The sequence below is a fragment of the Brassica napus genome, chromosome C7 (assembly GCF_020379485.1).
Source record: "Brassica napus cultivar Da-Ae chromosome C7, Da-Ae, whole genome shotgun sequence".
Taxonomy (NCBI): Eukaryota; Viridiplantae; Streptophyta; class Magnoliopsida; order Brassicales; family Brassicaceae; genus Brassica; species Brassica napus.
This window is the reverse complement of record NC_063450.1, coordinates 42,746,681-42,770,800: the sequence shown is the minus strand read 5'-3', so window position 1 is coordinate 42,770,800 and position 24,120 is coordinate 42,746,681. Positions and strand designations below refer to the sequence as shown.

General features: G+C 38.6%; 4 protein-coding genes across 5 annotated transcripts; 3 read left to right on the top strand and 1 right to left on the bottom strand.

Annotated features, from left to right (window-relative positions):
* Positions 1-1,719: 1,719 nt before the first annotated feature.
* On the bottom strand, positions 1,720-5,146 carry LOC106448640. The gene is made up of 9 exons (XM_022718669.2): positions 4,529-5,146; positions 3,733-4,006; positions 3,432-3,546; positions 3,235-3,359; positions 3,059-3,140; positions 2,841-2,952; positions 2,602-2,765; positions 2,385-2,505; positions 1,720-2,285 (listed from the first exon to the last, which is right to left on the bottom strand). The coding sequence occupies exons 1-9, from the start codon at positions 4,715-4,717 to the stop codon at positions 1,944-1,946; spliced, it is 1,524 nt and encodes a 507-aa protein (XP_022574390.2). The 5' UTR covers positions 4,718-5,146; the 3' UTR covers positions 1,720-1,943.
* A 277-nt stretch (positions 5,147-5,423) lies between these two features.
* LOC106348710 (threonine--tRNA ligase, mitochondrial 1) lies at positions 5,424-9,732 on the top strand. The gene is made up of 20 exons (XM_013788503.3): positions 5,424-5,704; positions 5,794-6,031; positions 6,118-6,177; positions 6,295-6,387; positions 6,531-6,605; positions 6,688-6,816; positions 6,902-6,991; positions 7,079-7,167; positions 7,244-7,340; positions 7,416-7,502; positions 7,631-7,715; positions 7,995-8,089; positions 8,186-8,218; positions 8,295-8,381; positions 8,472-8,564; positions 8,646-8,738; positions 8,829-9,050; positions 9,152-9,223; positions 9,308-9,379; positions 9,482-9,732. The coding sequence occupies exons 1-20, from the start codon at positions 5,466-5,468 to the stop codon at positions 9,575-9,577; spliced, it is 2,145 nt and encodes a 714-aa protein (XP_013643957.1). The 5' UTR covers positions 5,424-5,465; the 3' UTR covers positions 9,578-9,732.
* A 372-nt stretch (positions 9,733-10,104) lies between these two features.
* BNAC07G28470D (protein SEMI-ROLLED LEAF 2) lies at positions 10,105-15,215 on the top strand. 2 transcript variants are annotated; one of them, XM_013788502.3, is made up of 17 exons: positions 10,105-10,477; positions 10,678-10,825; positions 10,986-11,060; positions 11,158-11,273; positions 11,382-11,496; positions 11,581-11,709; positions 11,786-12,003; positions 12,083-12,279; positions 12,344-13,113; positions 13,207-13,347; positions 13,428-13,506; positions 13,588-13,712; positions 13,783-13,974; positions 14,074-14,211; positions 14,312-14,431; positions 14,526-14,723; positions 14,941-15,215. In XM_013788502.3, the coding sequence occupies exons 2-17, from the start codon at positions 10,691-10,693 to the stop codon at positions 15,046-15,048; spliced, it is 2,856 nt and encodes a 951-aa protein (XP_013643956.1). In that variant the 5' UTR covers positions 10,105-10,477; positions 10,678-10,690; the 3' UTR covers positions 15,049-15,215. The 2 variants fall into 2 exon arrangements, with proteins under 2 accessions (XP_013643956.1, XP_013643954.1); XM_013788500.3 differs by having other exon boundaries at positions 10,106-10,477; positions 10,667-10,825.
* Positions 15,216-15,270: 55 nt separating this feature from the next.
* On the top strand, positions 15,271-20,718 carry LOC106348707 (lon protease homolog 1, mitochondrial). Its single transcript, XM_013788498.3, has 19 exons — positions 15,271-15,705; positions 15,983-16,048; positions 16,490-16,675; positions 16,777-16,842; positions 16,930-16,971; positions 17,073-17,195; positions 17,284-17,382; positions 17,462-17,527; positions 17,628-17,714; positions 17,800-17,839; positions 18,007-18,178; positions 18,350-18,474; positions 18,583-18,713; positions 18,808-18,912; positions 19,041-19,154; positions 19,242-19,409; positions 19,505-19,606; positions 19,680-20,309; positions 20,388-20,718. The coding sequence occupies exons 1-19, from the start codon at positions 15,295-15,297 to the stop codon at positions 20,571-20,573; spliced, it is 2,919 nt and encodes a 972-aa protein (XP_013643952.2). The 5' UTR covers positions 15,271-15,294; the 3' UTR covers positions 20,574-20,718.
* The last annotated feature ends 3,402 nt before the right edge of the window (positions 20,719-24,120 follow it).

Genomic DNA, 24,120 nt, shown 5'->3' with positions numbered 1-24,120 from the left:
GTTTCACTTTCTTTTTATATATGTAAAACATAAGGAGATCATGAATTCATGAGTTATATAACCCCACTAGTGTATAAACTCATGAGTTAATCTTACTTGTATATAAAATCTACCTCAAATATCAGAAATGTCTTATGAACAAAAAAAAGGTCTCATGAACATGTCTTCAAAATTTTAGGGTCGAAGACAATTTAATAAGAAACTTAACAAAAAGCTTGGTTTAACAATTAAAGGTTGTCGACAAAAAAAAAAACAATTTAAGGTTGTTTACATATTAGTAACTAAAACTTTAGAGGTAACTAGAGGGTTTTCCGGGCTACGCCCGGATTTTTTCCTATAAGATTAATTGAATTTGTGTGTTTTTATTTTAAAAACGAACAAATATAATATAATATATAATATATAAAAATGGTATCTTCTGTAAAACTGGTCTATAATTATAAAAATATATGCATATTTAAAACTATCAGAATTTTGTGTGTGTTTTATTGGAGTTATAGTAAATCATTAGGTTTACTAAAAATGGTATCTTAGTTCTAATAGATATGTCCCACCAAGTAATTAGTAACATTAGGCTAGGACGATGGAACTAATATGAAGATAAAAGTGAAACTGGAATTTAGATTTAATATAGGTGTAGAAGTCTTAAAAAAACAATGGTAAAATAGTTTAAAATGTAATTGAATCTGCGTATTAAGTCTTGTGAGAAAGAGAATAATAATTTGAATGACGCATGGATTAGAATCACTATGTGCTGCATGGTTTTGCATGATCTCTCATTTTCCTTTTGAAATTCTTAATGTAATCAATTGATTTGTTGAAGTAGAAAGTTGTCGCTGGTGATGAACGGAGTAGTAGTTTCCCTGGAAAATATTGGATATTATTGTTATGTTGATAACATTTGATTTCATATATAAAAACTTTTATATGAAAATTTGCATTGTTATATCAGGCAAATAAATTTTGTTATTATTTAAAATAGATTAGAAAGAGTATTACTATTTCCTGTATGTATAATTTAAAATAATATATTCAGTTAATTTTTTTATTTTTTTAGTGTCTGAAATATTTACAATAAAAAATATGGTTTAATTGGATTGGATATTCCAATTGCTTGATCAAAAAGAAGATTAAACACCTTTAAAAACCAAAAAAAAAAATGCTGGATCCTTGACAAAAGATAAAAATTCTGAGAGAAAGAGTCTGGAGATTATATGGTTACCTCCAGTATCTATGGGTTGATCTCTGGGTGGATTATTCATTTCGTTGAAACAATGATCTTTCAACCAACCTATTATCAATGAGATATATGTCTTTCACTTTCTTGTTCAAGAAGGAAAAGCCATAAAACGTTAAAGAGAGATTTGTACGGCAAAGAGATCAAAACAGCTAAGTTGAAACCAATATACACAATAATAAATTAAATGAGAATGGTAAATATTAGTTGGACAATACCTGTTTGAAGCAGAAGTGAATTCGAGAAGCGTTGGGCTGAGGGAGGCGTTGAAGAGTAGTTAGGTTAAGGGTTTTTTATTTCTAAGCATAAGAATATATGATACATGTGAATGTGGCTAATTTCCTTAAGTTTCGCAAGCGCCTATATCTCTATTATTTATCACCGTGAATGTGGCTCATTTCCAAAATTTCATAAATGTGCACAATTGATTTCAGGAATATAGAATCCTGATACGAATTCACGGCAAAATCGATTTTAAAAAATATAGAAAATCAATCTGTTTGTTATTTTGCTCATATAGGTAAAAGTCAACAAAGATTATAAGAAACAATAGAGATTATAAGAAAGGTAGTTCAAATTATTGAATTGCAAAGTCTGAAGTTGAAAAACTGGGCATTGTCTTTAACTTAACCAAAAAAGTACTTAAACAGCAGAAAATTTAAAAAAAACCAACTCAGTACTTAAACTGCATCTGTGAGCAGAGGCTCTAATTCTCACATCTTGGGCGTTTAGCTGTCTCTGGATCAGCACTGCTACACGCCCGCTTACTCTCCTCATCTGCAGTGACTCCACCGCCTTTATGAGGTTCACAGACCGCGTCACCAGACTGCGTTGCTCCCTCGGACATTGCAGCAATGTCATTTCCAACTGAAGCTTCCGTGGGTGATGGTGTGTCTAGAGAGAGGATCTTGGTGACAGTTATCGCTCGAGTGTTGCCTGAGAAATTGTGGTCAGTAACTTTCACACAGAACTTATGTGTCTGTCCGATGGTGCTGATTAGAGCTTCCGGGACAGGCACCTCATGATCAGCTCCTTCGCTTTTATTAGCCTTACATTCAAGTTTAATAGTGTCAGTTTAAATAACTTGGGAGTTAAGCAATGGTTAAAGTTAAAAAATCATTTGAGATTATAAACTGGTGATAGTTACCTCAAAGTAGCTGCTAACTAACTCGGATGCATGCTTCCCAGTCAACTCCCGTCCAGCATCTCCAAGTAAGACAAAGAAAGCTTGTTCACTGTTGTCATAAACAGAAATCTTAGCCCGGTACCTGTTGTGAAAGAATAAGAAACTAACGTCAAAAATTCAAAAATTGAAAATTAATTCTATTGAAACCGTAACTGCATATTAAGGCGAGGTAACATACTCTGGAACGCCAGTTGTGGTAACCTTCTCACATTTTGTGTTTGTACAAATCAACGAACTTGGGCCGTTGGTAGCCTTAGAATGGCACCCACTGCATGCAATGTAGTACCAAGGAGAGCCATGAACAACATCATCAATAGTAGCAGTGCACTCAAAAAAGGCAGCCTGCGAAAGTTTATAAGCATGAGATTAAAATATATCAGTGTTTTAAAAGAGTAAGTAATACAGCTTTACTTTTACCTTTGCAGATTCCTGAGTCATATAGGAGAATATTTCTGCTATAGACAGTGTCTCACGCTTAGTGATGACGTCTGCGCAAACTTGATTAGCAATCTCTGGGTTAGAGCCCAGCCTGAAGTAAAATAAAAAGCAGTGCGTCAGTCAATCACTGCTATAAGTGTAAGTCTACGCATCAGTTGAATCTGTATAGAAGAGATGCTTAAGACGGATATACATACCAGGTGAAATAATCCCTGGTTGGTTGGACATCATAGTCCATGAAGACCCGTGTGGATGACATAGAGGATAGGGCAAGGGTTCCTGTTCAATAATGTAAGAGTCATTAAAAAGGATTGAGTGGAAATTAGCAACCATTGATAAAGAAGCAAACGTTTTAAGGATAGTAAATAATTACCTCCGAGACGTTTAGTGTTAACAGTTGTGACCAAAAGCACTGTCGGAGTCTTTTCACAGGAGTTGAATTTCTTGCAAAAGTCTGTTGCAGCCTGGTCCCAAAGGTAGAGCTTCAGCACAGGTCCACTGCAAAAATAAACTCATAAGTATTTAAGAACTACCGGGAGATGATTACTTGAAATAAAAGAACACACTTACTCATGCGACTGCACATGAATCACAATATGCCGAGTGGTAGAAATCTTCACATCGTCTAGGCTGGGACGCTCAATAAGAGTTTGTCCATCGACCAGCTTCATGTGGCCAATAACATCTATAACATTTACACGAAGAGTTAGTTATATGACTAATAAAACTTTAGAAACTTTAGAAACCAAATATTTGAACTACTTATTTAAACCTTAAAATATAGACTACTTTACCTAAGCAGGAGGCTAGACTAAAAACTACAGACAAAGTAATGAAACTGAGAGATGATTTCTAAAACTAATATGCTTACCGTAGAGGTCACCTTTGAGATCACAATTGGCTTCAAAATCTGCGTGTGAATGAAACCTGAAACGGTCTTCATCAAAAGAGATGGGAATCTCGTGAAGAACCGACATTTCAGAATTCCATGCGAAAGACACGGTTGCGACATGGTCAGCAACCCGATACACCGGTTTGTTTTTCGATCCATAGAAATTGATGAGCTTATAAACTGATCCGCGTTTCATATCTGGCAAGTACTTCTTAATTCGCCCCGGTGGGATGAATCCTTGAATAACAGTTCCCTGAAATAACAGATCACAACAGAGAATGAAACCTCAGAATTAAAAAGATACGAAAAACACATATAAACGAACCAACTTCAGAATTAAAACAGACACGAAACAAAACACTACTTTAACTAATTAATCAAGCGTATGAGAGACGTCTAAGATAACCATCGACAGATAAAAAAACAAAACACTACTTTAACTAATTAATCAAGCGTATAATAGAGGACTTAAAAACCTCAGAACTAAAACAAATACGAAACAAACACATAGATACGAAACAATTTCGGAATTAAAACAGATGCGAAACAAAACACTAATTTAACTAATGAAACTATATAACAGACGTCTAAAATAATCATCGATAGATACGAAAACAAAACACTAACTAATGAAACTAATGAATCAAGCGTATAACAGACGTTTAAAATAACAATCGACAGACGTCTAAAATAACAATCGAAACCCTAGCCTATCAAAAACTGTCGGGAAGATAGATCTCACGATCTGGAAACTATCATTGAAGAATCGGCTAACCTGTTCGTCGATGAGGAGCATTTCGAGGCCAATCAGTGTCTTCTTCACCGGGTTCCGAGCCTCCCAGAAATGGATGAGTCGGAAGCGTAGTTGAGCTTCATGAGGACCTAGAGAGACATCCTTGAAGGACATGAATTGTTCACCAGAGTCGGAGGAGACATGCGACTTCCCATTTCTCTTCATCGCCATGGATCGAGTTTCGGGTCGTTCTAGGGTTTTGGTGTGAATACAAAAAAATCAATTTATAAAGAAGGATGAAGAAGGGGAGGTGAAACGAAATAATAAAAGAGGTATTCATTGTGTTGGTTTTGCTCGATTAACTCTCGGCTTCTCAGCTCTGCGATCGGAGAAAAAGAAAACGTAAACATAGAGCTGATGAAAAGACGAAGAGGCAGAGACGATAAGCGTCGACGGAGACTCCGAGGCTTGCTTTTGTGTTCATGGGTCGACACAAAACTCTAATGAAGCCCAATAACGTGAACGGATGAAGCCCACCACGATCGAACAAAACAATACCGCGAGTGTCTGACGTGTAAAAAAGGTTGTTTCTGATTGGTTCGAATAAAAACGCTGACGTGGCACGCTCTCTGCACTGCTTATTCTGCTTTTAGTATTGTTAGATATGCCAACGTTTTTGATATAAGAAAAGGCAATGTTGTTCTATTTATCTATCTATGTCCCTGACCGGTTTTGTTTGTGAAGTTGATGAAAAAGTCTACTTCTGATTGGAACCGGCTAATCCTAAATTAAATTTCTAAACCAAGAATCGCCACGTTATAAATTATTGAAGCTAAAAGACCATTGACCGTACTAAACCGAACTGAACCACCCAATTTCAACTAGGCTGGTTTGGATTTTCTCGGTTTAATATTTTTATCTCCAAATGAAAAAGCCCTAGGGCCTCGCCTCGCTCAGATAACAAAAACACCTTTATTTGATGCTCCTCCGTCTCTCGGCTCGCTCTATCCGTCGTTTCACTGCTTCTCACTCTGTCTCTCCGCCACCGTCTCGCTTAGCCTCCCTCTCCTCGTTCCGCACCGTTCCATCAATGGCAGCCAGCAATCAAAAGAACGAGGCGTATCTCTCCGCCGTCATCCCCAAGCGCATCACCCTCTTCGAGCAGATCCAAGCCGATCAGCTCGAGAAGCTCAAGTCTCTGCCACACGATCCGATCAAGTAAAAAATCACGATGCGATAGCTTATCTATATAACTTTGTTTCAGTTTCTTAAGAGATCGATGTTTGTTTTGTTTTGTGTGTTGACAGGATTACGTTGCCGGATGGGAGCGTGAAGGAAGGGAAGAAGTGGGAGACGACTCCGATGGACATCGCCGCTCAGATTTCGAAGGGTTTGGCTAACTCCGCGTTGATTTCGTCGGTCAACGACGAGCTCTGGGACATGAGTAGGCCGTTGGAAGGGGATTGTAAGCTTGAGCTGTTTAAGTTTGATAGTGATAAAGGAAGGGACACTCTCTGGCACTCTAGTGCTCACATTCTTGGTCAGGTAAAAGAGTGGTTTTTAGTTTGATCTTATTTAATGATTAAATAAGTTTTAAATGATTTGGCTTTACTGTGGATGTTGGTGTGCAGGCTATTGAGCAGGAGTATGGGTGTAAGCTATGCATTGGACCATGTACAACGAGAGGGGAGGTACGAGCAGCTTCTGTGTATGTTTTGTTGAGTTGAACAAGAAAGGAGGAAACTTGCTCTTTGTTATGCTGTGTGAAGGTGGCTATCGTTGATGTTAGTTGTGGATTGCTATTGCAGGGTTTCTACTATGATGCGCGTTATGAAAATGACTTGGGGCTGAATGACAATCACTTCCCTAACATCGAAGCAGGTGCTGCGAAAGCTGCTAAGGTATTGTTTCTTAGTTAGTCTACTAAGTTTTAATATATGTTGTAAACAAATTGCTTTTTTTTTTTTTCAAACCTTTTAAGTAAGAATCGAATGAATAGGTCCACCCAACTTTTAATTCGCATTCTCTTCTATTTACATCTCAGGAAGCGCAACCATTTGAAAGGATTGAAGTGACAAAAGATCAGGCAATGGAGATGTTTTCTGATAACAAGTTTAAGGTGTGTTAAAGCTACATATTATTATCATTAAAGTTGTTTTGATTTGATTTGTGGACTCATTCTTCTGCTGTTAATCATCTAGATTGAAATCATCAAGGATTTACCTGCAGACAAGACCATTACTGTCTATAGATGTGGGCCTCTTGTTGATTTATGTCGTGGACCGCACATACCAAACACTTCTTTTGTGAAAGCTTTCAAGTGTTTGAGGGTGAGTTACTTTTATATCTCTAGGAATTACATCTATGCAGATTCTAGTTTTGTTTCGTGTGTTGAGCAAAACATTTTTTTCTCAGGCCTCATCAGCTTACTGGAGGGGTGACAAAGAGCGTGAGAGTTTGCAGAGAGTTTATGGGATATCTTATCCAGATCAGAAACAGCTGAAGGTACCCAATTTCTTTAAAATTATTCTGACTGCCGAGCAGGATTCTGAGTATGCATAATATCGATTGTCTTTGTTTTGGTTGCTGCAGAAATATCTTCAATTCCTAGAAGAAGCTAAAAAGTATGACCACAGACTATTGGGCCAAAAGCAGGAACTTTTCTTTTGTCATCATCTCAGGTTTGTTCAATGTCACCCAACAGTGTTTTCCTCTTCATGTTTCACTATACTTATATATAATCATTTTGAGCTCCAGCCCTGGGAGTTGGTTCTTTCTTCCACTCGGCACTCGTGTATATAACAAGTTGATGGAATTCATTAAGGAGCAATACTGGAAAAGGGGTTACACTGAGGTTTTTTCTAATCTCTCATCTCATATTTGACATACTTGATTAATTAGGGTCGCTAAATTAAACTTGCACTGGCAGGTCATAACGCCAAATATGTACAACATGAATCTGTGGGAAACTTCTGGACATGCTGCAAATTACAAGGAGAATATGTTTACTTTTGATGTAAGAGTACACGGAAAGCTTAAGAGTCTCGTTGATCCTGACACTTCAGCATGCTTCTCCTTTGAAGCCAATTTTGGCTTAGGTTATATTCTACTCGTGAGTGACTTTTACGAATGTTACTTATGCAGATTGAGAAGCAGGAGTTCGGGCTCAAACCTATGAATTGCCCCGGTCACTGCTTGATGTTCCAACACAGGGTTCGCTCATACAGAGGTGCGACTCTGTTCCAGTAGTGCATTTTGATATCATCGCAAAAAGATCTAGGATTGATATTAGTATTTAGTACTAGAAATTAAATTTCACTGCATAACAGACTATCAAAACTCTAGTGGATGCTCGTTGCTAATTTTACTAGACTAAGAGACTGCTCCAAAGCATAATTTTTGCCTCGTCACAGACGATTTTGATTCCCTCTTACAAATCTTACTAAAGAAGTTGTCAAGTCTATAATTTGTCTTTGCTGACATCTTTTTCGGCTTATTTGGTTTGTAGAGTTACCTATTCGACTTGCTGACTTTGGAGTGTTGCACCGCAATGAGGCAAGTGGAGCCCTTAGTGGGTTGACTCGTGTCCGGCGGTTCCAGCAGGTATATCTTATATCCTTGTTTACTTTACCTATTTATTATTTATAGTTCCATGTTCCATATTTGTTGCTGAATACGACAATCGCGAACTTATTTCAGGATGATGCACACATATTCTGTACAGAGGATCAGGTTTGTGATATACTTGTGTCTATGGTGGACCTCCTTTTCCTCCCATTTTGTTTAGGTGAATGTTATCTGTTTGCAGGTTACGGAAGAAGTGAAGGCTGTGTTGGAGTTCATTGACTACGCTTACAAAATCTTTGGCTTTACCTATGAGCTAAAGCTCTCAACGGTACCATATCGGAAAATTCTTCAAATTCTTTATAATTTGCGTGATATGTTCCTATGGCCCATTATTTTACATGTGAATTTAAAATTTCAGAGGCCAGAAAAGTACCTTGGAGATTTGGCAACATGGGATAAAGCTGAAAATGATCTCAAAGTAGCCCTAGATGCCTTTGGAAAGACATGGCAGGTATGTGCACGTATTGATGAATGAATACTCAAAGTTTTATTCACTCGTCCGCATTTATTCTGAAGTGTATTGTTTTGGCAGTTGAACGAGGGGGATGGTGCATTCTATGGCCCAAAGATAGACATCACTGTCTCTGACGCACTTAATAGGAAGTTTCAGTGTGCTACTTTACAGGTTATTGTCCCAAACTCTTTTTTAAGTTTTTTTTTCATCTTATAATCCGTGCATGAATTGACTTGTACGTTTCTTGTTGCCTCATACCAGCTCGATTTTCAACTTCCCGATCGCTTCAAACTGGAGTACTCAGGTGACGACGAAGCGAAGAGGAATAGACCTGTGATGATACATAGAGCCGTGTTGGGATCTGTGGAACGTATGTTCGCCATATTGTTGGAGCACTACAAAGGCAAATGGCCCTTCTGGTTAAGTCCGCGACAGGCCATAGTGTGCCCTATATCGAAGAAGTCTGAGGAATATGCATTAAAGGTTAGATTCGTGGCTACACTCCTTGTGACCTGTGGTTCTTGTCGACTTATCTACAGCTTACAATCTCTGGCTTTTCTCTCGTCTCTTATACATATAAACAGGTGAAAGAACAAATTCATGAAGCTGGCTACTATGTTGATGCTGACATAACAGACAGAAAGATCGATAAGAAGGTAAACAGTTGTCACGTTCATGTTCCAGTTTTGTTTTGTGGTTGGCTGGTTTCCTAATATTTTTGACTTGAGTGATGATTGTAGGTGCGAGAAGCTCAGCTTGCGCAGTACAACTACATACTTGTGGTCGGTGAGACTGAAGCTGCTACAGGACAGGTTAGTGATTGGGGTTATTCAGGGTCTCTGGAGCTTAGCTAATTTTTGTTGTCTGAACATTTGAAGACCATTCTGATTTGTTGTTCTTTGAAAAATTTGCAGGTGAGTGTACGGATAAGAGACAGTGCAGCCCACTCGGTGAAGAGCATCGACGATTTGCTGGAAGAATTCAAGACCAAGACTGCCGAGTATCAATGAGATGCGACTCTTAAAAATGTTCAAGTTTGATTTTATTCTGATACATACTGTTTTTGTTTTATTTTGCAAAAAAAAAAAGAGTAAGACCAGATTGCAGTGTTTACTTATCTTTTGACATTAAACCATATTCTAAAGTTTCATAACTTCTCTAGCGATTTTGCTTCCTGTCTTTCTCTCTCGGGCGGTTTGTGAAAACTTGGAGCAAATAGTATGCTTAAGGCATTACAGACAAATTCCAGGCTCAGTCCAAGATAACCAGAAAATATGATATTTAACCGAAACTCTTGAATCAAATCGGAAATCTGAAAAAAAAGAAGTCAGAAACCCAAACCGAGAACCAAAGAAACTGAATTGGAACTGAACAAAATTTTTTAAATATTCAAACGGATCCTAAACTTCTAGAATTGAAGAACCAAACCGGACCGAGAACCAAATATCCATGGCTAAATCCTGACAATAGCAATTAGAAGAGTCCACAGCACAAATTGATGTTTTACTATCAGACTACGTAAAGTCAGGGGGGGCAATTGTATACAATTAAAAATAGTTTGACGATTTTGAGATAATTGAATAACTGCGGGGGTCAAATTTACAAAACAAAAATATCAACCTGTTGGTTGCCAACAATACAAAACCAAATTTCGTTGGTTGGTTTGTTGGATATAAATCGATGGGAGCTTCTGTGTGACACAAGACAGGAAGACCTAGCTAGAGCTACTCTTCTGCTTTGTCTACTAGTTTCAAAAGAAGAGAAGAAACACAAGATACATCTCACGTCACGTGCTCTCTCTCTCTAAATACAAGTTTGTAATCAAAATCACGCGCCTTTTCTCTCTGAAAACCAGTTTTGCAGTTTCACTTAGCCTCTCTCTTTCTCCAGATCCGTCCCCCAGGAGCTCTGTATGTATCCATCTTCATATCTCTTTTATCTGTTTACTCATTGCCCTTCTATTATCTTCACATGCGTTAGGTTTGAGCAGAGTATGTTTTCCCTGCAATTGCTTTAGTTTAGCAACTTTGGGGTCCTCTCGGGTTTACAAAAGATGAAAGCTTTTGTCCTGTGTTAACACTCAGACAACACCTTTCTAGAGTGTTTGCAGAGAGAGATAGATAATGGGGTTTATCTCAAGGACTGTTTTTCCAGCGTGCGAGCGTGTCTTCGTTTGTTGTCCTGCTTACGGGCCGAGGTCTTTACATCCCGTCAAGCGTTACAAGATACTCCTCCTCGACATCTTCCCCAAATCCCCTGTAAGCCTTTCCTTCCACCTTATTTGTTTTAAGCTTCCACTTTTTCACTTGTGTGTTAAGGACACATAGATACATAATGTATAAGTTCCAATTTTGATTTGTGGATTCGAAGACGTGCTTGAGTATATTTTCAACTTACTTTTCAATGACCTCTCTTTAGGATGGTGCATCAAATGAGAGAAAGATTGTCAAATTATGCGAGTATGCTGCCAAAAACCCAGTCCATATCCCCAAGGTATTAGTTTATTTTCTTTCTCTTTTTGAATCTTACTACTTAGTCGATAAGGTAGAGTCTTGTGCATTGCTAAGTGTTTGTTATGTGGCTGTCACAGATTGCTAAGTGTCTTGAAAATATGTGTTACAAGGACCTTCGATCCCGGCAGATGAAGTTCATCAATGTTGTCACTGAGGCTTACAACAACATGCTTTTCCATTGCAAGGATCATATGTAAAGCTTTCTATTATCAAATGCACAAAAACATATATATATTTGGATCATTCTTAACTTTTTTAACTAACAACACTTGTGTATTTTTTTTTTCCCTCTTATTTTAAGGGCTTATTTCGCTATGAGTTTGCTGAATGTGGTTACAGAACTACTTGTCAATTCAAAGCAGGACGCACCGACCATTCTTGGATGCCAGACATTGACAAGGTTCATTTACACTCAGGTAAAATCTTAGCTGGAGACTTTGACAGATTCAAGCTAAGGTTGAAAATGTGAAGTATCTCACTCTTCATCTGGTATGAACAAGGTTGATAGAACTTACACGCACAGTATTGAAAAATTTGCGCATAGAGTTTGCTCATTGGCTCGTGAAGAAGGTGATGAACATCAAAAGCGGTGCCTGAGAGCATCTGGCCTGCAATGCCTTTCAGCCATGGTACTACAACCTGGTTCTTTTCCATCTTCCCTAAAGTTTCTATCCGGTTTTTAATCATGTTTTGTTTCTTCATCAGGTGTGGTTTATGGGAGAGTTTTCACATATCTTCGCCGCTGTTGATGAGATTGTACATGCCATTCTTGGTAATTACGAGGCAGGCGTGACCGTTCAGAGCAATGAAGACAGAGAAGAGCAAAAAAACTGTAACTGGGTGGATGAAGTGATCAGATGTGAAGGCCGAGGAGCAGGAGTCAGACCGAGAACTGCAAGAAAAGATCCGGCTCTATTGACTAAGTAACTAACTCTATCCTCTAATCTTTGCTGTCATTTTTGTTTTGTTTTCTATCAGTTACTTAAGTGTTGATTGTTACAGAGAAGAGACTGAGATGCCCAAAGTTTGGGCACAGATCTGTCTCCAGAGGATGGTTGATCTAGCTAAAGAAAGCACAACTCTGCGGCAGATCTTGGACCCCATGTTCAGCTATTTTACCTCTAGACGCCAATGGACTCCTCCAAATGGTCTGGCTATGATAGTTCTGTCTGATGCAACATACTTGACGGAAATCTCTGGTAATCTACTTTGTCCCTCTTCTTTTTTGTTAGAACATAACAGTTATGTTTCTTTATATGTCAGGGACTCAGCAGTTAGTGTTATCCTCTGTTGTACGTCATCTTGACAACAAGCATGTTGCCAATGATCCTGAACTCAAGGCTTACATCATACAAGTCGCTGGCTGCCTAGCAAAGCTGATCAGGACCAGCTCGTACCTTAGGGATATAAGCTTTGTTAACGACTTGTGTCGGCATCTGAGGAAAAGCTTCCAGGCGACATCGAGATCTATTGGAGAAGAGGAACTCAACTTGAACTTGATGCTTCAAAACTCTATTGAAGACTGTCTCCGGGAGATAGCCAAAGGAGTTGTAAATCCACAGCCGCTGTTCGATATGATGGCTGTTTTACTCGAGGAGCTTCTTTCTTCAGGAGTTGTTGTTTCACGTGCAGCTGCTGGATCACTGTTGGTTTTCGCTCATGCAATGTCTTCAGCACTATCACCATCTATGCGTTCACAACAGGCTTTCTCAGACGCACTTCTTGACGCGCTTCTAAAAGCAATGCTGCATCCAAACGTGGAGACCCGTGTGGGAGCGCATGAAATGTTCTCTGTGATTCTCTTGCCAAGTTCTGGTCAATCTCAAGCTGTACTTGCATCAGTGAGGAGTGATACAAACTCCACGTTTACATCTATCGCTGCTAGATTAGACAAGCTTAGAAAGGAGAAGGATGGCGTCAAGATTGAGAAGAACGGTTATAATAATAATACTCACGAGGATCTTAAAAGCTGCAAATCTTCCCCAAACTTTCACAAGTTGAATTCCATGATTGATAGGAATCTAGCTGATACGGTAACGTTTTCTTTTGCTTACAACTGGATATATTATAAGCTAATGGACCGTCCACATGGTAATGCAATAGTCTGATACTATCTTGTGATGCAGTTACCGAAGTTTACTGAAGATCAAATTGGGCAATTGTTATCTTCATTTTGGACGCAATCAACTCTTTCTGATATATCACCATCAAATATTAAAGCTATTGCTCATTCTTTCAGTTTGGTGCTTCTTTCCTTGCGACTAAAGGTTCACCTCATCTGTCTCTCTTAATGTCTACACTTCGGTGATGCTATACTTAAAGCCTCTCATGGTCATTTTAACTGCAGAATCCTGACGACGGGCTTGTTGTTCGTGCCTTCCAGCTTCTCTTCTCACTGAGGAACCTTTCTTTGGACCTTAATAACGGTACTGATTGATGATTCTCTCTTAAACTGATCAAAGATTGAGAAATTTCTTTATCTGCATTCAAATTTTCTTCATTGCCAGGCACGTTACCAACGGTTTGCAAGCGGTTGATCCTTGCTTTATCCACAAGTACGTTGATGTTCGCTGCCAAAATATATCAGATTCCTCATATCTGCGAGGTGTTGAAGGGTCAACTTCCTGGTGACGTGAGTTCTTCTCAGTATGTTATTTCAGTCATTATATTTTCCACTTGATCATGTGCTCAAAATGTTTCAGGTAGATCCGTATCTATTCATTGGCGATGACTTACAACTTCACGTAAGATCAAATGCGAATATGAAAGATTTTGGGTCCTCAGGCGATAATCAGATGGCTACTTCGTTGCTGTTTGAGATGAGAAGCAAAGTAGAACCGTCCAACACTATCATAACTGATATTATAGCAAAACATCTATCTAAGATTACAAAGGTACAGCTTTTATTTTATTTGTTACAACTATTAGCTCTAAATTGTATAAACCTGGTGTTTACTGTGCTGGTTTAACGTTATATGTATTCTCTTGTTAAGCTTGAGGAAACTGATGTAAAGATGCAACTCTCTGAGCCATTCACACCTGATGATGCTTTCATGTTTGGTTCACGGCCTATCGTTGAGCTTGAACCAAACAATAGCATCTCTAAGGAATCATCACTGTCCTTCGATGAGGTAAACTATTCTCTCAAGAGTCAAGAACCGAATTGGATTTTTCTTCAAGACTTGGATTTTAAATATTATAATCTTGCCTGCTTGTGTTTATATATTACAGGACGTAAATGCAGGTTCAATGGTTGAGGACGAAGTGACCAGTGTACGTTTTCACCCAGGAGGGTCCTCTTCTTCACCATCTATTCCTCAAGTTATCAGCATTGACCAGCTCATGGAATCTGTAAGTGCAGACCGTATTCGACATAAGTTAGAAACTGGTTGATGTAGATTTGTATCTTCTTATCATTTGGTTGGTTCATAAATTTGTTATCTAGGCCCTTGAGGTAGCGGCTGGTCAAGTGGTTGTCTCATCTGTCTCCACTTCTCCGCTTCCTTACGACACAATGACAAACCACTGCGAAACCTTTGGGACTGGGACAAGACAGAAGATCTCAAAGTGGTTGGCCAACGAGAAGCGCCAGTTGAATGGGCTCTACAGAAATTCATTAGAGGAGTCATGTGCGCTTGAAAAGGTATCTTTCAACCTTCAAAGCAGACAAATATTAATAATATTGCATCTTAAAAAAAAACTACTGCAGTCTCGCTACACTTAATGTACTCTTGTCCTCAATAATGAAGAGAAAGGTCTTTAACTTTATGATCCCATATGGCCTAGTCAAGAGAAACGTTTGAAACTCTTTATCATTTGAGAAAGGTCTTATAACACATATGATTATTAATGTTATACAGGTAACAACAGAAGATAATAGGAGAGAATCTGGTGTGCAGCAGATGAGTCTGCCTCCAACTAGTCCCTTTGACAATTTTCTCAAAGCAGCAGGAGGAGCAGGAAGATGATTCAATTAAAACTTAGATAAAGTCTCATGTAGATATTAGCACTATTGTGTTTACGTCTAGTGTAATCTTATTATTGATATGGATATTTGTAGAGCTAACTATCTAGGCCAAGCACACAGCTTGTCTTAAATGGAAATTTAATTAATCATCAAAAGTTGAGCTACTAATGAACGAGACCGACCCTAAACGACGCCGTTTGGTCCTCTCTGTTCCTATAAAGCTGAGGTTTTTGCTTCGACGGGGTTTATGAAGGGCTTAGATACTAATCTCCGTCTCCAAGCTTCTCCACAACTCTCCAATGTTTTCTTGCCCAAGAGGCTAACCCTCGTAAGAAACCTCAACTTCAGATCCTCTTCCTCTTCCTCTTCCTCTCCAGCAATGTTGAAGCTTTTCTCTTCCCGAGTCCACCACTTGACTCCGGCGATTCGTCCCGGGCCTCGCTCCTCGGTGGACTCTCCGCTGTTCAAAGCGCTGAGTCAGCTCACCGGGTTGAATCGGAGATCGAGTTCCCTGGGTCACCGTGTTTTCTTCTGCTCCGATAGCGCGTCTGAAGCAGAGGCGGCGGCCGAGGTAGCTGAGGCCGAGGCTGAGGTAGCTGATTCGAAATCTTCGTCAGCGATTGTGTCCACTAACCCTAAACCGGAGGATTGTTTAACGGTTAGCTCAATTTGTACTCAAAGGCTCAGTTTTTTTTTGTTCTTGCGTAAAGTTTGTGACTTTATTGGCTCGTTGGTTAATTCAACCTCATTCTTGAGGAATTGAATTTTAAAGTTGTAAGTATATTCAAGTGGGCTAGATTGTGTTGTTTGTTTGAAGCATCCACGTTGGTTTTGTATTGCGTAGACAGCGTTTTTGAATCTGGATTCAAGCAAAACTAGTGGCTTTTGTGTGCTTTGTAACATCGGCTATTATGTTTCTTTTTGTTTAATTGCAGGTTCTAGCATTGCCGGTGCCGCATAGGCCTCTTTTTCCTGGGTTTTACATGCCAATCTATGTCAAGGTTTGTCTATTCATCCTTTTTATGGCCTTAATGCATTATACAAAGCATGTGTCTTGTTTAGACCTCGGACTCTTATTGAATTCTCTCTTAATTGACCTATATGTAGTCTTAGCACTAGATTCGATAATGTATGTTTTGTGTTTAGTAGAGCCAGGGTCATTATCCTAGACTAGTTACAAGAAAAACTGGAGAGAAATGTGTTGAAACCACGTATAATGTGAAATTCATGGTGGTTGTATTGCTGCATATATATAATTTTTAGCTGCATTTGACGCACAGATATTGATTTGTGACCTCGTCGTTTCTTGTATTGTAATCTTTCCTGCATGGGTCATTTGATGAGTTTGGAAAATTGCTAAAAAGTACTTAACTCCAACCATAGTGATATCATTATCTTTGGTTTTGCGTCTCTAGCCAGCATGTGCTTTTTGCTGTGTTCAGGATCCTAAAGTACTCGCAGCCTTACAAGAGAGCAGAAGAAGACAAGCTCCATATGCTGGAGCTTTCCTTCTGAAGGATGCCCCATCAACTGATTCATCTTCAAGCACCGACACAGAGAAGAACATAAATGAGCTGAAAGGGAAAGATTTGCTTGAACGGCTTCACGAAGTTGGCACACTTGCTCAGGTATAGTGTTACCGCCACTGCTCTATAGCCGTCTGTTTGGTGTCCTTGAGATAAAATCAAAAGACATGACTATCATTACGATTTCCCTGCTGATTTTCTAGATTTCAAGCATCCAAGGGGACCAAGTTATCCTCGTTGGTCACAGACGGCTTCGCATAACAGAGATGGTAACTGGGTAGAGTATCATGTTTCACATGTGTTCTTTGGTTTATCAAGTCACTTCTTTAATGGAGAAAGTTGTGTCATGTATTCAGGTGAGTGAAGAACCACTTACGGTCAAAGTCGATCATCTTAAGGTAACTTCTATGCTTTTCCTCGTATGATGTAAAGACTTTTGTTTGGTTTTCCCTTTCCAAATTCTGTAAGGCATGAGCCTTATTTCTTTCTCTCTGTGCAGGATAAGCCGTTTGACATGGACGATGATGTCATCAAGGCAACATCCTTTGAAGTTATTTCAACGCTTAGGGATGTGCTAAAGACAAGCTCACTCTGGAGAGATCACGTCCAGACATATACCCAGGTATGTTCCCTTCAATATTTTCACTTGCGCAGGTAAAAAAAGTTTAGGGATACAAGTATCTTAGTAGATGTCTTTCAAACTTGTGTAGCATATAGGTGATTTCACTTATCCACGGTTAGCCGATTTTGGAGCGGCAATATGTGGTGCAAATAGGCATCAAGCTCAAGAAGTTCTTGAAGAACTGGATGTAAGTAATTTCACTATTGCTGCAATTTTATGATATTCCATGCTTGGTCAATCTCTCATCTCTTTTATTCTTGATTCAGGTTCATAAACGGCTGTGGTTAACGCTGGAATTGATGAAAAAAGAAATGGAAATTAGCAAGATTCAGGTATTTCATTTTCTTAGTTTCTTGTGTGTTACAACTAAGGAGCTACTTATCCGATAGCTGTTTGATGTGAATAGATACTTATGTTTTGGGCCTTTTATAGGAAACCATAGCAAAAGCAATTGAAGAGAAAATTAGCGGTGAGCAACGCCGTTACTTGCTAAATGAGCAGCTCAAGGCTATAAAGAAGGTATTCTTCAGTCCGCTTCACAATTTTTTCTTGGTATATAGCGTATTTGAGAGATTCATTTTAATTCATAAGTGATCCAATGCAGGAGCTTGGTGTGGAAACAGATGACAAATCTGCACTTTCTGGTCAGTACTAACTTAAAAGTATCTTCAGTTCCATGTATTCATTGTAAACCATCATAAGAGATATATAATCTTACGGCCTTATGGATCACCATGCTGCTGCATTCATGAAGCGTCAGAGTCTTTGGTATGATTCCGAACTGCAACTTATTGTCCGTTCTTTGCTGCAGGAAAGTTTAAGGAAAGGATTGAGCCTAACAAGGAAAAGATTCCAGCGCATATATTACAAGTCATAGAAGAAGAGCTTACAAAACTGCAGCTGTTAGAGGCGAGTTCAAGCGAGTTTAACGTGACCCGAAACTACCTTGATTGGCTGACCATATTGCCTTGGGGAAATTACAGGTTTACTACTCTTGCTTTATCTTATATTTTTATTTGCTCAAGTACAGCAGTAAGTCTTATGGTAATGAGAGAGACTGATAAAGATCATGGATGATTCATTCTCATCTTATGGCACCATTTATATTTGTTTTGTGTTAACAATTGAGGAGTGTTTGTTTATTAACTCTGCAGTGATGAAAACTTCGATGTTGTGCGGGCACAACAAATTCTTGATGAGGATCACTATGGCTTATCTGACGTAAAAGAAAGAATACTAGAGTTTATTGCAGTTGGAAGGCTTAGAGGCACTTCACAAGGTTTGAATTACTTAAACAGTAGTTGTGGCCTCTTTATGATTTGATCTTGAATGATGAGAAAGAACCTGTCCTGGTTTATTCTGAAATTTGAGTTAAACGTGTCACCAGGGAAAATAATCTGCCTCTCTGGTCCTCCTGGAGTAGGTAAAACTAGTATCGGTCGTTCCATTGCACGTGCTCTTAATCGCAAGTTTTTCCGGTTCTCTGTTGGAGGGTTAGGAGATGTCGCTGAGATTAAGGTATAACATTTTCTATTTACTCCCAAATCGTAGTCAAACATTTATTACTGAACTCTGTCCTGAGAAAATCATTCACGTAAAATAACATGTTTAGGGGCATCGTCGAACATACGTTGGCGCCATGCCAGGGAAGATGGTGCAGTGTCTAAAGAGCGTGGGGACAGCAAATCCTCTTGTTCTAATCGATGAGATTGATAAGGTAAATATCTTGTTAGTGCTGGATTAGCTTCTTGAAGTTAGTGATCAACATATTGTAACTGTACAACCACTAGTTAGCTTAAGTCAAATTTCTCTGCAATGATATTTGTTTTATTTTTTCCTCGGCAGCTTGGGAAAGGCCATGCTGGTGACCCGGCCAGTGCATTGTTGGAGCTTCTGGATCCAGAGCAAAACGCAAATTTTCTGGATCACTATCTCGACGTTACCATTGACCTATCAAAGGTTATTATAAATATGATGAGTGACCAATTAATGGATACCATTTTGTTTCATGTGATTCTATTTAGTTGCTGATTCATTTCCCTGCAGGTTTTATTTGTGTGCACAGCAAATGTGATAGACATGATCCCCAATCCTCTTCTAGACAGGATGGAGGTGATTAGTATTGCTGGTTATATCACTGATGAGAAAGTTCACATCGCTAGAGACTATTTGGAAAAAAACGCACGTGGAGATTGTGGCATCAAGCCAGAACAGGTCTCACTCTCATCATCCTATTCTCCAGTTTTAACTTTGGATAGAACAAAGAGAGTTTGCGTAATTGTCAAGGAATCACATAACTTTCTTTGCAGGTTGATGTGAGTGATGCAGCTCTTCTTTCCTTGATTGAAAATTACTGCAGAGAAGCAGGTGTTAGGAATCTCCAGAAACAGATTGAGAAGATTTACCGTAAGGTAAATTTTTTGGCTGCAAGACCATGGATTATTTATTTACTCAATCCCTCAAAATCTAATTTTTCTTTTGTAGATTGCTCTTAAACTAGTGCGCGAAGGAGCAGTCCCAGCAGAGCCTGCAGTTACAAGCGATGTCGAAGAAGCTGAAATTGTGGCCAAGCTCGACGTTGAATCACCAGAGAAGGACGCTGCTAAAGAATTAAAGGAAGAGGAGGCTGAAACCAAGAAGATGGTCGAAAAGGTTATGATCGATGAATCAAACCTTGCAGATTATGTCGGCAAGCCTGTTTTCCATGCGGAAAAGATCTATGAGCCGACACCGGTAGGAGTTGTGATGGGTCTAGCTTGGACATCCATGGGTGGTTCAACATTGTACATAGAGACAACTGTTGTGGAGGAAGGGGAAGGTAAAGGTGGACTGAATATAACGGGTCAGCTTGGGGATGTGATGAAAGAAAGCACACAAATTGCTCACACCGTCGCCAGAAAGATCTTGCTAGAGAAAGAACCAGAGAATCCGTTCTTTGCAAACTCCAAGCTTCATCTCCATGTTCCTGCAGGAGCCACACCGAAAGACGGTCCAAGTGCAGGCTGCACCATGATTACATCATTGCTATCACTTGCCATGAATAAACCTGTTAGAGAAGATCTTGCAATGACCGGAGAAGTCACTTTAACCGGTAGAATCCTTCCTATTGGTGGGGTAAGTTGGTGCTTTTTAAATACTTTTTTGGACATATTACAGAATTTGCTGCAAGTTTCTTAACCAAGAACATTTCAGGTGAAGGAGAAAACCATAGCGGCAAGGCGGAGTCAGGTGAAGACTATTATATTTCCGGAGGCAAACCGGAGAGACTTTGAAGAGCTGGCGGAGAATGTGAAAGAAGGGCTTGATGTTCACTTTGTGGATGACTATGGAAAGATCTTCGAGCTTGCCTTTGGCTATGATGACAAACAACAAGACTGATATAACTCATAAGTCACGTTGAACTCGGAACTCACGTTAACAGTTTATTTGCATTTCATCCCATCTTTAGAAAGATTCATCCATGCAGACAATACAGAACAAATGAAAAAGAATGCTCGTCAATATTTGACTATTTTTCACTTCATCTAAGTTCTCATGTTAGAGATACTATCAAAATTAGCTTCTAGAATGCCAAGAGAAAGATCAGACAATACCAAAGCAGAAACTAACTCATTTCCTTGGCTCGATGCTTTTCTTTGAACACCTGAGACAAGATCATTAACTAACTCATCAACCAACGTAGGGACTATCTCTCCCTCAATGTCAATGCGTACTCCATAAGTATCTTTCTCAAAACAGAGCCAACTCCCTTCAATACTGCTCATCTCTTTGTCAACAAGCTGATAAATCATCATCTCCCTCATCTTCTTAAACTCTTGCTGCAGGAGCTTCTGATCTGCTTCTGTCACAGTGTTAGTGCTGCTAAGTTCCTGTTCTTCTGTTTGCATCATCTATAAGAAACGAAATTAGATAGAAGATAATTAGTTAGAAAGCCTTAAATAATGCAAAGAGAAGAAACAGTGCCAACATAGTAAACTATAATGCTATAATATGACCAACAAGACACTGGATACTTCATCTCTTAGCTGCATCAGGAAATAACTAACCTGGAATTTTTGTTTGTCATAGAATGAGGTGCAGTTAGAAACAGATTCACTCTTTGAACGTGAATACTCTTCTTGGACCAGGCTACAGCTAGAAGACTCAAGCTTAGAAGTCCGCTCTCTGAGCTTTTGCTCTTAACAGAACATTTAAAGAATCGCCGCAAAACATAACTGAACGAACTGCAGAGTCAGTGTCTTGATCAATTCCTTGAGTGGATGGATAGTGAATTAGATGACAAACCTTTGATTTTGGGATGAGAATGTGAATGAAATCACATCCATTTCCTTTTTCCAATCATGTTTGCCTGTCTTCAAGCCACCATCAAAGGTGATGTTACATTTGATCAAGTTTTCACCCCTTTTGATCCGTTTATCATTGTAAATTCCAGATTCTTGCATCCCATTTGAGGGTTTCTTGTTCCGGGGAAGAGTCTTTTTTGTCCCCCAGCTCTCTATATACAATTAGAAGTGAATGATATTTTCTGTGACTCTTGGCCCCATAAAATAAAATCGTGCTCTAAGGTACTTCTCTCCTAATCTCCTCCTTTCGTCTCGGCTAAACGCACACCTATAGACGGAATGTCACGTGCTACCATGCCTGTGAAACAAGTTTCAAAAATAGTATCTAAAAGACAATCTGTCGTCTTATATATGTAGATGTAGTTGAAACTTCCTGGATGCTTAGTTTGGTAATATTTAATCCAAAATAACAAGAAAATCTAACGTCGATCTACATGTACTCAGACTCATTCATGAGGTATATATACCTGAAGAACAAAACGTTTTTAGCAGGGCCCTCTTTGGAGCAGTCGATCGAATAGGGTATCGACTTAAGTACATTTTTCTATAAATTTTCTTGTTTTCGAAAAACTGATTTACCATATTAAATATAACTTTCATAAAAAAAAAAGTCTGAACAAGGTGTAAAAGTAGCTAGTTTGAGACTCGATTTCTAGAACGAACGATTTATGATTTAACAATTACAAGATACAACAGCGCATTAAACAATAACAAGTGAAGGTTATAATAAAAGTATATATGAAAGACACGTCAAAAGTGATTGGGTAATGAAATGGCTCGATCAAATTTAGATATATCAATCAAAATAGTTTAGTTTGACTATTCGGCCTCTCTTAGTTTCCTTTCGGTTTTCCTCGAACTTGGCAGGAAAGTTTATCGTGATAATTTACCAAATAAAAAGAAGAGAAAGTTTCTCGGGATATTTTTTTGACCCCAGAAGGGTTCCTTCTCAATATTTTCCAACAAAATTATTTACATATACTAGGACCGGCCCGCCCTACGGACGGAAAGTTATAATAAAAGTGATTTTATAATAATTTATGAAGTAATTTAAAATTATGATAGATTAAAAAATGTTATAAACGAAAAAATAATGAAAGACTTATGAGATCATTATAATTATTTTTTTTGTTTTGAATTATAATGACAGTAAATTTCATTATTCTCTGATAAATAACATTATATTTTTAATATTTATTTTAAGGGAGAATTGCCAAGTGTGACTCAAAACTTGGAGTCAAACCCAAAACAATACCCCAACTTGGGTCAAAGGCAAAAGTAACCTAAAAGGCTATTGAAATTACAACTATCCCCTTGTGACCAAACAAAAAAACGGAATTCTTTTTACGTTTCTACCCCTCGCAAGTCGTCTGTTTAGACGACTTGAAAATAAGTCGTCCAGACGACTTAACTTAAAGTCGTCTGGACAGTTAGTCTTAAACATAATTTAAAAATTTTGTAAAAAATATTTTGATAAGTGAAAATGGGAATTATGTAATTAACATATGTCTTAGGAGGTATAAATTAAGATATAACAAATTTCAATTGTTTTCAGCATAGATGAGTGAAAGTAGTGAGTCATGATATTCTTAAGTTTATGTTTCATCAACATAGTTTGTGTATTGTATGTGTTCTTAGGGTTAGATTTTGGAAAGCATTAAAACGTTTTTGAAAATTTTTTAAAATTACTATGCGTTTTCTTTCTCTTGTGTATAGTAAACACTATTTAAGTATAATTTTGATTTTTAAAACGTGGTTAGTTAGTTAATCTAGTCATTTTAGTTAGGGGTTCATTTTAGGGTCTAGGACGACTTAATATTTTGTCGTCTGAAAACAGACGACTAAATATTAAGTCGTCTGTTGTACATTATCAGCCAGAATAAGTCGTCTAAACCGGACCAAACCTTAAAGTTTACCAATGTAATTTTAAAGCTAACCGGATTATTTACCCAATATATAAGGTGATTTTTTTTTTTTTTCATTTTCGCGATATTCAGAAACCCTAACAGTCTCTCTCAAAGGCGATTTCGAATTCCCACGATTTCCGAACAAACCATCGTTCTCAACATCGGCTATCTATCTCACTTCATTCTCACCGTTGTCGCCGCCTTCTTCTAACCCTAGCGCCGCCGATTCCTCTAAACCCTAGCGCCGCCGATTCCTCTAAACCCTAGCGCCGCCGCTTCCACTATTTCCGAACAACCGTCGCCCTCGCCACCGTGGTCACCAACGTTCTAAACACTAGCGCCGCCGCTTCTTCTAAACCCTAGCGCCGCCGCTTCTTCTCTGTAAACCTTAGCGCCGTTTCTCTGTAAACCCTACGCCGCTAAGTCATCAATCTCGAGGAAAGATGAACATAAAACGTGTCTCTATCAATTTACTCATTCTCACCGTTTCACGTTTATTTTTTCAGATCTATAACCGCAATGACGAGTACTCCAACTCCTTCTGCGACTGGAAGACTTGTAAGTAATTTAAGTCGTCTGGAAAGTCTTCCAACTGGACGACTTAGTAGATGACTTAAATATAAGTCGTCCATTGGAAGACTTTCCAGACGACTTAATTATAAGTCGTCTACTAGT